The following is a 13,922-nucleotide window of genomic DNA, read 5'->3' on the forward strand; positions in this document are numbered from 1 at the left end:
CCGTAGTATAGTATATAATAGAAACTTATGATAAATTGTTGGTGAAAACATATACTTCACACGCTATTAGTTGCACGGCTAGGAAATATAGAACTACGGCTATTGCACCTCCTCTCGTAGATCACATGTACGTTGAGGTACTTATCGGGTCTGTTATAATCGAGATGCACAATAAACGAAGAACGAAAAGTAAAACACTGCAGGGGACACGAGATTTTAACGTGGAAACCCTTGCAACACACAAGGGAAAAACCACATGCGCCAACCAGCAAAACTTCACTATTTCGGTGGTGTTTACAAACGCCGTGGGTGTACAATGATGCGACAAAACCCTAGCGGCACCTTACAGGGAATATATATAGACAGTGGCGACGGGCCTCGCTCCGCTCGTCAGAAGTTAGCCTCTTCTTGGAATTTGGATCACAATATAACAAACTCCACCTTGAGACAAATTCCTTGTAGCATGAACTTCAACAATCACCTGAATCAACAAAGAAAATACTTGCTGGCGCCAAGAGTCACTTGGGCTAAACAGTTATACCAACCAAGCTTGAGAAAAGCTCAAACTTGGACACAGGGACAGGCTTAGTCATCATATCAGCAGGATTATCATGAGTACTAATCTTGCATACCTTCACTTTACCTTTTGCAACCACATCTCTGATTGCGTGGTACTTAATATCAATGTGATTTGTCCTCTCATGGAACATCTGATCTTTAGTAAGATAAATAGTACTTTGACTATCACTGAACAACTTAATGCAAGAATTATCTCCACAAAGCTCAGCATATAAACCTTTCAGCCAAATAGCCTCTTTACCTGCCTCGGCAATAGCCATGTACTCAGCCTCAGTAGTAGATTGTGCAACAACATCCTGCAAAGTAGCCTTCCAGCTAACAGCACATCCACCAACAGTAAACACATAACCTGTGAGGGACCTTCTCTTATCCAAATCGCCAGCATAATCTGAATCCACATATCCGGCGAGCCCCTCACCAATCCTGCCAAACCTCAAGCAAGCTTTTGATGTGCCGCGAAGGTACCTGAAAATCCACTGAACAGCTTTCCAATGTTCTTTACCAGGATTAGCCATGTATCGACTGACCAAACTCATAGCATATGACACATCAGGACGTGAACAAACCATGGCATACATCAAGGAACCAACAACACTAGAATAGGGAACTCGAGACATGTACTCAATATCATCTTCAGAGCTAGGACATTGCAAAGCTGACAACTTGAAATGAGAAGCAATAGGAGTAATGCGACTTTGCATCATGCATATTAAAACGATGAAGAACTTTCTCAATGTACTTTTCCTGACTAAGAAACAACAAACTAGACTTTCTGTCCCTTTTAATTTCCATGCCTAGTATTTTCTTAGCAGGACCAAGATCCTTCATCTCAAACTCACTACTTAATTGATTCTTTAAAATAGTGATCTCTTTCATGCTCTTGGCAGCAATCAATATATCATCAACATATAGCAGCAAATAAATAGGTGATCCATTAACAAACTTGATATACACACAACTATCATACTGAGATCTCTCAAAACCATGTGTAAGCATAAATGAATCAAACCTTTTATACCACTGTCGTGGCGACTGTTTCAGACCATAAAGGGACCTCTTTAATTTGCAAACAAGATCCTCCTTACCAGGCACAACATAACCTTCAGATTGGTCCATATATATCTCCTCCTCCAACTCACCATGCAGAAAAGCAGTCTTTACATCTAGCTGCTCAAGCTCAAGATCATGCATAGCAACAATACCAAAGAAAGCACGAATAGAACTATGCTTCACAACCGGGGAGAATACATCATTATAATCAACACCTGGAATTTGACTGAAACCTTTTGCTACTAACCTTGCCTTAAACCGTGGAGGCTCATTAGGAGACAAACCTTCCTTTCTTTTAAATATCCACTTGCAGCGGACAACCTTCTTTTGTTTAGGCAAGTGCACAACATCCCATGTGACATTTTTCTCAAGCGATTGCATCTCTTCTTGCATCGCACCTACCCACTTCTCTTTATCAACCGAAGCAATGGCTTCAGTATATGTAGCTGGTTCAATATCATGCTCCACCTGTTCAGCACAACTCAAAGCATAATCAACAATATCACATTCTTGAATTAATCGGGTAGGAGGTGCAATATTTCTCTTAGGGCGGTCAGCAGCAATAGACTGTCCTTGTCGTGAACAATAGGTGGTGAAGGTGGAACATCATTATCATCATTGTTGGTTTCAGGAACCACATTTTCATTCTCATTTGCGTGCTCCACCTGCACGCCAATTCGGTGCTGCTCATCATCAGAAACATCAGGAGAATCAATAGCATCAGAAATATCAGTAGACGGACTATCATTAAACATAACCGCCTCATTAAAAACGACATTCCTGCTCAACACAATTTTCTTAGTTTCAGGATTCCATAATCTATATGCCTTAACTCCTGAACCATAACCAAGGAAGATGCACTTAACAACCCTTGGCTCCAACATTCCATTATCAACATGAGCGTAAGCAGTGCAACCAAAAACTCTCAAATCTGAATAATCAGCAGGCGAACCAGACCATACCTCAATTGGAGTTTTCTTATCAAGTGGAACAGAAGGTGACCTGTTGATGAGATAACATGCGGTGGAGGCTGCTTCAGCCCAAAAACTTCTATGCATCTTTGCATTAGACAACATGCAGCGAGCCCTCGAAATAATGGTCATGTTCATGCGTTCAGCCACGCCATTCTGTTGAGGGGTGTACGGAATGGTATGATGTCTTACCATCCCATCATTGCTGCAAAACTCATCAAATTCATTTGAACAAAATTTCATACCATTATCAGTACGGAGTATCTTAACCTTCTTTTTAGTTTGGGTTTCTACCATAACTTTCCACTTCTTAAAAGCATTAAAAACATCAGATTTATGTTTCAGGAAATATGGCCACACTTTCCTTGAGTAATCATCAATAATAGTAAGCATGCAATTAGCACCACCATTAGAAGTTCTACGGACGGACCCCAAACATCAGCGTGTACATAATCTAAACTGCCTTTGGTGGTATGAACAGAAGCATTAAATTTTACTCTTTTATGCTTACCAAAGATGCAGTGCTCACAGAACTCAAACTTACCTAAATCGCAGCCATCAATTAGCTCTCTCTTTGCCAATTCTGCCATGCCAAGCTCACTCATATGTCCAAGACGCTTATGCCAAAGTTTAGTCTTACTAGATTCATCAGAACTAACAGCAGCAGCAATACCAGGCAAAGTGCTACCTCTAAGGACATATAATTTCGCAGAATTCATATCACCAATCATAATAATGAGAGAACCTGATGATACCTTCAAAAGTTTGTTCCCACCTTTGTACTTGTACCCGTCACAATCAAGGGTACTCAAAGAGATCAAATTCCTCGCCATGGAGGGTATGTGTTTCACTCCTGTCAACGTGTGTGTCATCCCATCATGGGTCTTGATCTGAACAGAACCAATGTCAACAATGCTGCACTGGTTGTCATTCCCCACACGCACAAAATCTCCACTCTGCACAGACTCATAAGAACTGAACCAATCTTTGTTACAGCAAATATGAAACAAACATGCAGTATCAAGAATCCATTCATCATCACGTGAAACACATGCAGCCAAGACAGCTAAGCAATCTCCATCAGAACTTTCACTACCATCATTAGCAGCAACAACAGCAGCCTCACCCTTACCGGTGACAACGGCAGCCTTACCATTACCATCATTATTTTTCGGTTGGTAAGTTTCGTTCCTTTTCTCCTTGTTCTGCAGCTTCCAACAATCATCAATATTGTGGTTAGATTTCTTACAATACCTGCAGAACTTGTCACGTCCTTTGGACTTTGAGCGACCTCTGTCGCCCTTGCTCTTATCTCTGTTGTTGTGGTAGTAGTTATCTCGCTGCTCAGGCCTGCCACGGACCTCTAATGCCTCCGCCTTGGAGGACGAACTTTCAGCCTGCACCATAGATTTTATTTTCTCCTTTTGTTGGAGAGCATCATAAACTTCCGCGAGAGTTAGTTTGTCGCGGCTCAATAATATGGTGTCACGAAAATTACTGAAAGAATTAGGCAGCGAGCATAAAAGAAGAAGACCTAAATCCTCATCCTCATACTTAACTTCTATAGACTGCAAATCAGAAACAATCTCTTTCCAGGAAGATAGGTGATTCATTACCGAACCTCCCTCTTGCAACTTATGCGAGAACAGCTTCATCTTCACGAGCAATCTGCCCGTGAGATCCTTGGACAAACAGATCTCCTCTAGTTTAACTCATAACTCGGCGGTGGTTTTCTCCTGCAGCACTTCCTGTAGAATATTATTGGATAGATGGAGTTGAATCAACGATAAAGCCTTACGGTCTTTCCGCTTCTCTGCATCGGTCCAGGTATCCTTCGCTTTCTCGCCGAAAGCATCGATCGCTTCATCCAGATCTGAAGATTGGGCGAGAATCGCCCTCATCTTCACTTGCCACAAAGCAAATCTCGTGGTGTAGTCCAGCTGTGGTAGATCAAACTTTAGTGACGACATCTCGTAAACCCTAGATCCAAAGAACACGGGCTCTGATACCACTTGTTATAATCGAGATGCATAATAAACGAAGAACGAAAAGTAAAACACTGCAGGGGACACGAGATTTTAACGTGGAAAACCCTTGCAACACACAAGGAAAAAACCACGGGCGTCAACCAGCAAAACTTCACTATTTCGGTGGTGTTTACAAACGCCGTGGGTGTACAATGATGCGACAAAACCCTAGCGGCAGCTTACAGGGAATATATATAGACGGTAGCGACGGGCCTCTCTTCGCTCGTCAGAAGTTAGCCTCTTCTTGGAATTTGGATCACAATATAACAGGGTCCTCCTTGCTTATCGATTAGACCACCGCTCATTGCGCATCTAGCGCTAGCTTGGGTGTCTCGAGGCATCAGAAGCCAATCTACAACCACTACCGGAAAAATCATCGTTGTCGTGTGTTGCACCTTTGTCGTGCGCTGTTGCACGGCAAAGAGCCCTTTGCCATGAAAAAAAAGGGAGACGAGTAAACGGCGAAGAAGAAAACCACGACAAAACAAAAAAAAAGCCACACGACAAAGAAACACCACACGTCAAAAGCCCAGAAACAACGCACGGCAAAAAAAATGGCACGGCAAAGACCAGAAACAACACACGGCAAAGATCAGATAAGCTCCAGTAATATGGTAGAGTCGAGGGGATATATGAGCTGTCTAATGGTTTCGGCAAAGGCCTAGATCCCGTTGTATTCAAGTGTCACTGGTTCGAACCGCATTGGGTAAGACGGAAACCTGGAATTGTCTTGGTTGAATTGAGCGAAGCTATGTTTACACAGGAGATGATGTATATATTTTGGCTTCCCATGCCTTTCAAGTATTCTACCTCTTGTACCCGTGCAAGAACCCGAAGAAACGTCTACATGGCTGGGATGTCGTGATCACGGTGCCGACACACAATAGGCCGCCTAAGCCAGACAATGAAGATTACTGTCGCCTTGACCCCTCGACATATGACGGCGAGTTTTTCCAGTAAGAAGGGCTCCCAGGGAATTTCACTATCAACTTGTCGACTGATGATGACATGGTCGTAGCGGAGGAAGACAATGTAGTCGAGGATGTTGAGGAGGAAGACGATGTGGTCGAGGAGGTTTAGAGCGCACAAGACTTGAATTTGCTTGCCAGGTTCCAAGAAGGCCTAGACACCGTTGAGTCAACGGAACCGCCTCTAGGTTATATCCCTGATTATTGAGGGCAGTGTGATAGAGATGACGAAACTTGTGGCCCGTTGGTTGTTCGCGATGATCAAGAAACGGGCTTATGAAATTCTTAGTCTTCCTCTATGTAATAGTGATTGTAAAAGTAGTCTATTCTAAGAACTCTATGTATTTTAATTATTGCCATTGTAAGAACTCTATGGTATGGTCTTGTACGAACTCTATGTATTTTACTTTATTTGTTTTGCTAATTTCTTCTTTCATCTACATCATTTTGTATCATGCGAGGTTGTATTCTAAATATTGCGTTCTTCCTTCATCTACATCACTTTGTATTCTAAGAACTCTATCTAATCGGTACTTTTTTTGTGAATGCAGGTGATTCAAACATGCTAGGAGGAGGACTAGTGAAGAAGGCCGCGAAGAAAGTTAGGGCCATGTCGAGCCTTCTCTCGAAGCCAGACCAAAGAGCTTCAAGATCCACTTCGAGAAGGGTGGATAGACGACCACCTAGTCCTGCTCACACTACGAGGAGGAAGGGTAGACGACCACGTACTCCTTCTCCCCCACCCGTTGACGAGGAGGAGGACTGGGGGGAGCACAAGGAGGGGGAGTACGAGGAGGGTGAGGACTCGGAGAGTGAGGAGGAGGAGGAGGAGGAGCTGCCTGTTTTTGACTTCGAGGGCGAGGAGGGTGAGGCGAGGGTATGGAAGGAACCGAACGAGTACGTTGAGCCCGCGTACACGGGGATGCCTCAGTAGCCTGGGACGACGACTCCGTACATGCGAGGGGGGAGGGGGGCGTTACTACCTAGTATGGACTGGTGGGAGAAAAAGGATAGGAGTGTGGTGCTCACACCGAGCGGAAAAAAGTGAGCACTTAACTATTTTTCACAACCTTTCAGCTTTTGATTTTGATATTATAGTAATTAATTCATCATCTTTTGCTAATACCCTTTTTGGCTTCTCTATGTGTAGTTCGTTCGAGTATGAGCATGGGAAGCATACGCGCACCTACTCGAGCATCCTTGGATGCATCATCAGAAAATACTTCCCTGGAGCTGTAAAAATGCCCAATTATTATTGGGAGATAGCTTGGAGTTGGAGGCACTACAAGCTAGCAAGAGATCCCTTGGGCACGAAGCAGGAGTACCTCATGCACTGCCAGGCGAGGGTCATCAAGAAGTTCTGGGTAAATTTCTTCGAGTACTAACCATTTGGTAACCTTGAGGTTAAAAATAGTTGAACTAATGCATTTCTGCCACTTTTAACCCATGTCCATCTTGCTTGTAGTCTTACTTTCAGATGGACCCGGATTATCCCCCGCGGTGTGCATTGCCCAGTCTTGCAGGGCGGCTACAAAGCAAGTCATTGACACTATGCATGAGGCGCGTGTGGGCTGCGTCCGAAGATGGTACGCCGAGAAGCGCAAGATGCCGATATAGAATAGGTCTCAAGCCCGAGATATCCTTATGGAGCCATGGCAGTACTTGCAGGTAATATGTGTATTTTTTTGTATGCAATGCCCAACTCCGTGCGCCTTTCACTAATATGTGTATTTTGTATATACAGGTGCCTCCTCCGTTCGTAGGTCATGCCAGACCGGGAGTCTACCGGGCTATGGTCCATTGGTGGACAAGCGCCGAGTTCAAGATGAGGCACATAGCATGAGAACTAAAGAGAGTTGCGATGATATATGCAGGTGCCTCCTCCGTTCTATTTTATGTGTCTAGAAAATAAATGCAATGTAAAATACATATATAAAAATAAATGCGCAAATAAATATTCTTAAAAAACCTTACAAAATACCTTGGCATATCATACAAAATGTCAAGAATATTGGATGGCTAAAACTTTCATTATGATTTTCTTTTGATTATTAAATTAATGTAGTATCTATGTAATTGAGTTATTATAATTCTGCAAAATTATTAGAAAAGTGAAAATAATCTTCAAATATTATTAAAAACTATCCCGATTATATCGTATTCATTGGACGGCAATACACCTTACCTAAGTGCAAACAACTACATTCACGGAGCCATACTTACACTGGATGCCAAGATGTCGGAGTCGCTTGGTCCTATTATTATGCTCTAGATCTGCCCCCGTTCTGAATATATGATAGTTTGTTCCAATCTTGTTTTAGTTTATTTATTTTATGCAACATAACTTAGGAAAAAATTGAACATGCATGTTGTATTGATAATAATACAATGTTCATATATGTTAGGTTGATTTCTAGGTGGAAAGGGTTTAGAGGCTATATCCAATTGGTCAAAGAGGGCTGACTGACTCACTGACATGAAGTCAATTCACAGGTTGTTCATGGCTTGCTCTGCCCATAACCGATGCAGGAGAACCAGGGAACAGATGAACTAAGCATCCACTGAAACTGCCATTTCACTTTGCCCTTGAAATTAAATTATTAAACTGGAACAGTTGAAGAATCTTTATCCTCACACTGTAAAGATAAGCAGATCTCATCGTGAAAACAGAAATATAAGCAGATCTTGAGATTCATAGTCTGAATGAAACATCCACTGTGTTTGAACAGTGCAAAGAGCTCCTCTTTTATATTAACAACACTGATTGCTCAAAGTTCACAACATATTTATATGGTGGTGACAGTGAATCCATTGATGAAATAATTAAATACTCAGAGACAATGTCTAATCAATTAAGATGCTGCTTGCTACAAATATTACTGGTCTCCGAAAATGTGTAGCATAGCAAGCAAACTCTACTTGCTGTAGACTGCTGCATCCAGACAAGGGGATGGATCACTAGATCCAACATCACAAACTCATCTGCTGCTCCTACCAATCTTGCAGCATTATTTCCGCCTGTTCAGGTAAGAAATATAAAAAAAAATGGTTTGTTAGGATAAGTAAATAATATTATTTTCTAGATACTCCACGATTACATAAGCTAGTGGTAACTCGGCCTAACAGACATAAAATTTAATGGATTTTGCATGCATATATGTTGTACCTATTGTCAATGTGGGTTCCTTCTCTTGCTTTCTCTCTCTCTTTCTCTCTTCCTCTACTGGAAAGAGCACATGTTGCTGAACACCAATTGATTGAGCAGCTCCTGTCTTTGCTCCCCCACTGATTGCATCAGGTAACTTCCATTGTCCTGAAAAAATTGTATGCACACAGTTGGGGTAAAATGGTTAGGCCATGGATACCAATTTGGGGCTTTGCATGCATATATTGTTTAGCTAAAGAGAGGCATTGATGGGCATGCATGCCGACCTGAGACTGGGAGAAAGAGATGCCCCCATGGCTTTGCAGTGGGTAGGACGTGGTGTCAATGACTGCTTGAGATGCAGCAGGGCTAGCTTGGTTCATCACTGGAGCAGGCACCGCGAGGGCTTCCTGGAACATGCCTCCAATCTTCTGCATAAGTAAAAGAATTCAAAATACATTTTTGAACACCTTGAGATCAATGTAGACCAATTAATGTATTCATTGTTTTGCAAGTAATGGTTTTATATACTGCCACATACTTGTGTCTGGTCATGGAGGCCATCACCGTCCAGTCCAAAGCCATACAGCACTGGGCTCATGGAAGCAATCCTCATAGAAAGGAACTGCATTACAAGTAAAGAAGTCAACTACCCACAAAAGAAAATGTCACAATTAAGCATCAATGTTCATTTGGTCTTCTTTTCTTCTTCTTTTTTCACATATGGTCTATTTACCTCAACTTGGTTTTGTAGGGACTGCACATAATTGATGATCTCATCCAAAACGAGTGCCTTTCCAGTGACCTGCACAAAAGCAGCATGTGTTTCCTCTCAAAGTTAGAGCCCTGCATGCATGCATGAAGCAAAGACATGTAGATGACAAGCAACTGAACTAGAAACAGACTAATTTTGACCTTGTCACAGCCAGGGACCAGTGTTTGAAGCAACCTCATCCTCTCACTGATCCTCTCCCTCCTCACCTAGAGAAAGAGAAATGCCACCAAGATCAATAAGATGCCAGGAGAAAATGTGTGCGTATGTGTGTGTGTGGCGTTCGCTGTGCGTACCCGCTCTGCAAGGCTGTGGCTATCTGTTGCCTGCCCTCTCCTTGCCCTCACATGGATGTACCCCTTGGGTGCCTCCTCCTGGTCCTGGTCACTGCTGCTTTTCTCCCTCTTCCCTCTCCTACTCTTGCCATCCTTGCAGTCCTAGAAATTGGCAAATTAAGGCAACAAAGTTCTTAATTGCAATGTTTATTACAAACAGAATGCAAAGGGCTAGGCTCCCCATTTCGAAAAAAAAAACAGAATGCGTCGCAACTGGTTGTCACTTAATTAGGCTATACCTTGGAGTGAGCAGAGCTAAGTGTGGCACTTTCATCTGTGGCCTTCCTCTTCCTCTCCACAGATGCGCTGCCCTGCTGAGAGTCAAGAACAGCAGAGGAGCTCTCCAGTGAGGCATCATCCTGCATGGCTGCACTTGTATTTGGAGTTGATGGAGATTGGCCATGGCTGGTCTGGTTGTAAAGCAAGAAGCTTGAGAGGTTAGGGGTGGAGGTATCAACGGTGGTGAAGGCCGCAGGGATCTTGAGGAGAGAGTGGTGGTGGGATGAGGAGAAGTCTGCCATTGTTGGATTGGGCTCTGTGCCTGAATCTTTGTGATGTTCGAGTGGTGGTTTGTTCAGGGCAGAGGAGGACTACCACTTGTTGGCCGAGAGTAGAGCGGAGAAACGAATTTGGCTTGCTCCCTGTGGATGCTCATGCCGTCTTATATAAAAACTCAGGAGGCTAGAAGAAAAGGGAGAGAGAAAGGAGGTTGAGAGAAAAGAGAGGTGATAAGACCAAATCATTTAATCTCTATTCATGGATATGTTTGCAGTGGGCAGTGTTAAGAGAGGGGCCCTGTGTCTTGGGACAGTTTGTGGACTCGTGGTAACAATTTTTCAATATATGCAGAATTCAACTAGTTATCTATGATCTAAGTCTATGATCTGCAGGCTACTATAGTGGCTGTGCACCGTTTTTATTTTTGGGGCGTCGTTTTTTGGAGAACTTAGACTTCAGATGTTGTCATGGTGGTGTTTCTACTGCTGTAAGAACTAGAACACTATAGCGGAATTTTAACTTTCTTAGTTTCTTTGTTGTTGTATGCATCTGTATTTCCATTAGGTTGGAAAAAGCGCTAGGCGTAAGCGAGGCGGTTGTCATTTGCCTAGTGCCTAGGCGATGCTTAAGCGAGGCGGGAATAATTTATACCATCAACTGTGTATATGGATTATTATATGTGAATACAGATTAATCTAGAGTATGTAAATGCGTAATTTTCTAATAACTATCATTAAAATAATGCCCATCTAGCTTGTTAGTGAATTATGGTACCGTGGACGAAAAAAATTTCTTGGTTGCACTGCCTAGACTTCTGCTTATGCTCTAAACGAGGCGTTTATCCATCGCCTAGTGCCTACGCGTGATTAAGCGTTGCCTAGGCGTTGTCTTGTCCAACAGTCATTAAGGTATGATGTTGTTGCACGGGCTAGATGTAATTGGTGTCTTCGCGATATTAATATTTTTTATCAAAAAACTACACTTATCTAATGGTTAGTAACCGTTTTGCATGGTTAACAGTATGTCGGACACTCCTTAGAAAACTAGCTGATCCTGAATGCAAAAATGAACCAAGTCTTTGCCAACTTTTTTTAAACAAGTTTAGTTTATTTCTGAAGTCTTTGCCAACTCAGTGCTGGAAATATACCAACTTCTAAATATCTTTTTGAGAAAATCTCCAATTTAGTGTATGAAGTTGTCCTGGATGTGCGCTTTGGTCACGAACTTACAAATCTTGAATTGTGGGTCGAGAAGTTGCCCCATGTGAGCGTTTCGATCATTCCGTCACGGCGACTGTTACTTTGCTGACTTGGCCAATTTATTTTTTGCAAATTGTCCCCTAAAAATTTAAACTGGGGACTAGAAAATTAGGAAAAACAAAATTTTAGAGGGAAATATGAAAAAAAAATCAATTGGCCACATTAGCAAACTAACGGTCGCCGTGACGGAACGACCAAAACACTCATGCGGGGCAACTTCGTGGGCCAGAATTCACGATTTGCAAGTTCGCGACCAAAACGCACGTCCGGGACAACTTTATAGATCAAATTGGGATTTTTCTCTATCTTTTTATGCACACAACTTCATTCAGAAGTAAATATTCACCCTTACAAACACTGCAATGTAACAGTAGAAAATCTCTACATGTGGCATGCATTAACTGAACCTTCAAGACCAGGAACCAAATTTCTTCGTGGTACCACCGGAAAAATGTCTCTGCTACAGTACAATCCCTCTCTGGCTAGCCTCATTTTATTTCGCAAGCAAGTATACCATGTGGAGCACTTACCACGCTCTTCGGCCACTGAATCACTGCACGGTGTAATATGGAATAATTTCCTCAATGCAATGATGCAAAAAACGTTCCATGTCCAACACAAGGTAGAGTACTAGTACCTCCCAGTGAAGAGAGGTTAAATGAGAATTAATTTAAGAGGGCTCCGACGCATTAACTGCAAATTAATTAAAGGCCTTTTTTTCTGAGAGTGGATAATCACTACAGAGATTAAGTCACAAGTATCCAAATGCTCACAAATTTTATGTCAGTGGTCACTAGTCTGGTCAGGCCCTACCATGCCAGCAGCTAGCTTAGCAGGAAAAAGGGGGCCAGGCATGTCAGCCTTGTGCCCCAGGGTAGAGCAAGAAATTGACAGGATATGCATGGTTTGGTTTCGCCATTTCAGAAAAAAAAAGCATGGTTTGGTAACTAGAATCATCCTATATATAGCATTAACTGCATGCTTCTTCTGAAGGACAAGTGAGTGTAGATCCTGGAAGTAATTGCAACCACAGGTGATTAGTTAGTAGACTGAGAGAACCACACAGATGGAAGGATCCAAGAGCTAGCTCCCTAGCTAGGCCTCTGAAGTCTGAACCTTTCTGAACCATGCATCACCATATAGTGTGTGTATATGCACTTAATTATGCAACTCTTTTGCAGAATTGGTGCTGGAAGTTAGCAAGGCTCTGAAACCGGTCAAACCACATCTCTAGTGAACTTACAGCAGTGCACACAGGAAATTAAGGATGCATGGTTTATGAATTGATTTCTAGAATAAAGTACATGTATTCAGTTTATGTTTTTTTTTAACTAAAACGGCTGGTGGTAGCACACTACATGCACCAATACTTTGAGACAAGAGCAACTGTACATGTACTAGAGATGTGGTAGGATGGTAGACAATGTGTGCTCACCTAATCAATAACTTCCTCACCACCAAGCCACCAACCAACCATGGAGGCTGGAGCTAGCTAGCTAGATAGGGTCAAACCATATATAGGATTTAATTTTGTTCAATATAAGAAAAGGAGGGAGAGACGTGTATGATGATATGATTTATGAGAGAAATGTTGGTAGATTAATTTTCTAATAGGTAAAATAACGGACTAGTAATACGAGACTACGAGGGTTTCCTCCATCGAGCTCCCAACGGCTTGTTTCGCGGGCTTGGTTATGTTTGGGATGTGGGATGTTCAAATCGACTCCCAATAGGATACGATGAAACATGATGTTCCCAAATTTAAAAAGAGATGTCTAAAACAAATTAGACATAGCAATGTTCGTGTTCCGTGGGTATACGTAAAATTTCATGGACAAAAGGGTAAGTTATGTGGCATCTGCAGAAAAATTAACAAATTTGGCATTTTTATTCATGACACTTGGCAGGCAGATGCGAGACGCGGACATGCATATTAACAAATTGAGAGAGCCTTTCTTTGGACGGCTACCAACAAAGTCACGGGAGGGCAATGCAAAGTCAATTGGGAGACGGTTTGCCGCCCCAAAGATCTTGGGGGGCTTGGAGTGCTCAACGTTGAGAAATTCGCAAGAGCTCTTAGATTGCGGTGGCCTTGGTTAGAATGGACGGACCCGGCCAAGATTTGGGTTGGCTTGGAAAATCCTTGCACGGAGGTGGACATGGACCTTTTTTATGCTTCCACAAATATCGTTGTGGGAAATGGGAAGAAGATGAAGTTTTGGGACGCCCCTTGACTTAATGGCTTGAAGCCTAAAGACCTCGCCCCTCTCATCTATGCGGAATCTAAGAGAAAGAATTGGATGATCAACAAGGCTACA

The 13,922-nt window shown here is 42.5% G+C and overlaps 1 protein-coding gene and 1 long non-coding RNA gene across 2 annotated transcripts; one reads left to right on the forward strand and one right to left on the reverse strand.

Moving 5' to 3' along the window:
• Positions 1-6,482: 6,482 nt before the first annotated feature.
• On the forward strand, positions 6,483-7,380 carry LOC127312771 (uncharacterized). Its single transcript, XR_011749890.1, has 3 exons — positions 6,483-6,639; positions 6,746-6,959; positions 7,061-7,380. It is a non-coding gene; the product is annotated as an uncharacterized lncRNA (long non-coding RNA).
• Positions 7,381-8,295: 915 nt separating this feature from the next.
• LOC127316566 (basic helix-loop-helix protein 80) lies at positions 8,296-10,497 on the reverse strand. The gene is made up of 8 exons (XM_051346998.2): positions 10,087-10,497; positions 9,809-9,949; positions 9,656-9,721; positions 9,477-9,545; positions 9,282-9,365; positions 9,028-9,171; positions 8,762-8,908; positions 8,296-8,613 (listed from the first exon to the last, which is right to left on the reverse strand). The coding sequence occupies exons 1-7, from the start codon at positions 10,366-10,368 to the stop codon at positions 8,816-8,818; spliced, it is 879 nt and encodes a 292-aa protein (XP_051202958.1). The 5' UTR covers positions 10,369-10,497; the 3' UTR covers positions 8,296-8,613; positions 8,762-8,815.
• Between the last annotated feature and the right edge of the window lie 3,425 nt (positions 10,498-13,922).

Source organism: Lolium perenne, chromosome 7 (genome assembly GCF_019359855.2).
Source record: "Lolium perenne isolate Kyuss_39 chromosome 7, Kyuss_2.0, whole genome shotgun sequence".
NCBI lineage: Eukaryota > Viridiplantae > Streptophyta > Magnoliopsida > Poales > Poaceae > Lolium > Lolium perenne.

Bases quoted from the DNA above. Each gene is read 5' to 3' on its own strand.
- LOC127316566 (XM_051346998.2), bottom strand. From the start codon at position 10,368: ATGGCAGACTTCTCCTCATCCCACCACCACTCTCTCCTCAAGATCCCT. The intron at 9,722-9,808 runs GTACGCACAGCG...CTCTTTCTCTAG, and splicing joins GCCACAGCCTTGCAGAGCGG to GTGAGGAGGGAGAGGATCAG. The intron at 9,546-9,655 runs GTCAAAATTAGT...GCTTTTGTGCAG, and splicing joins TGGTCCCTGGCTGTGACAAG to GTCACTGGAAAGGCACTCGT.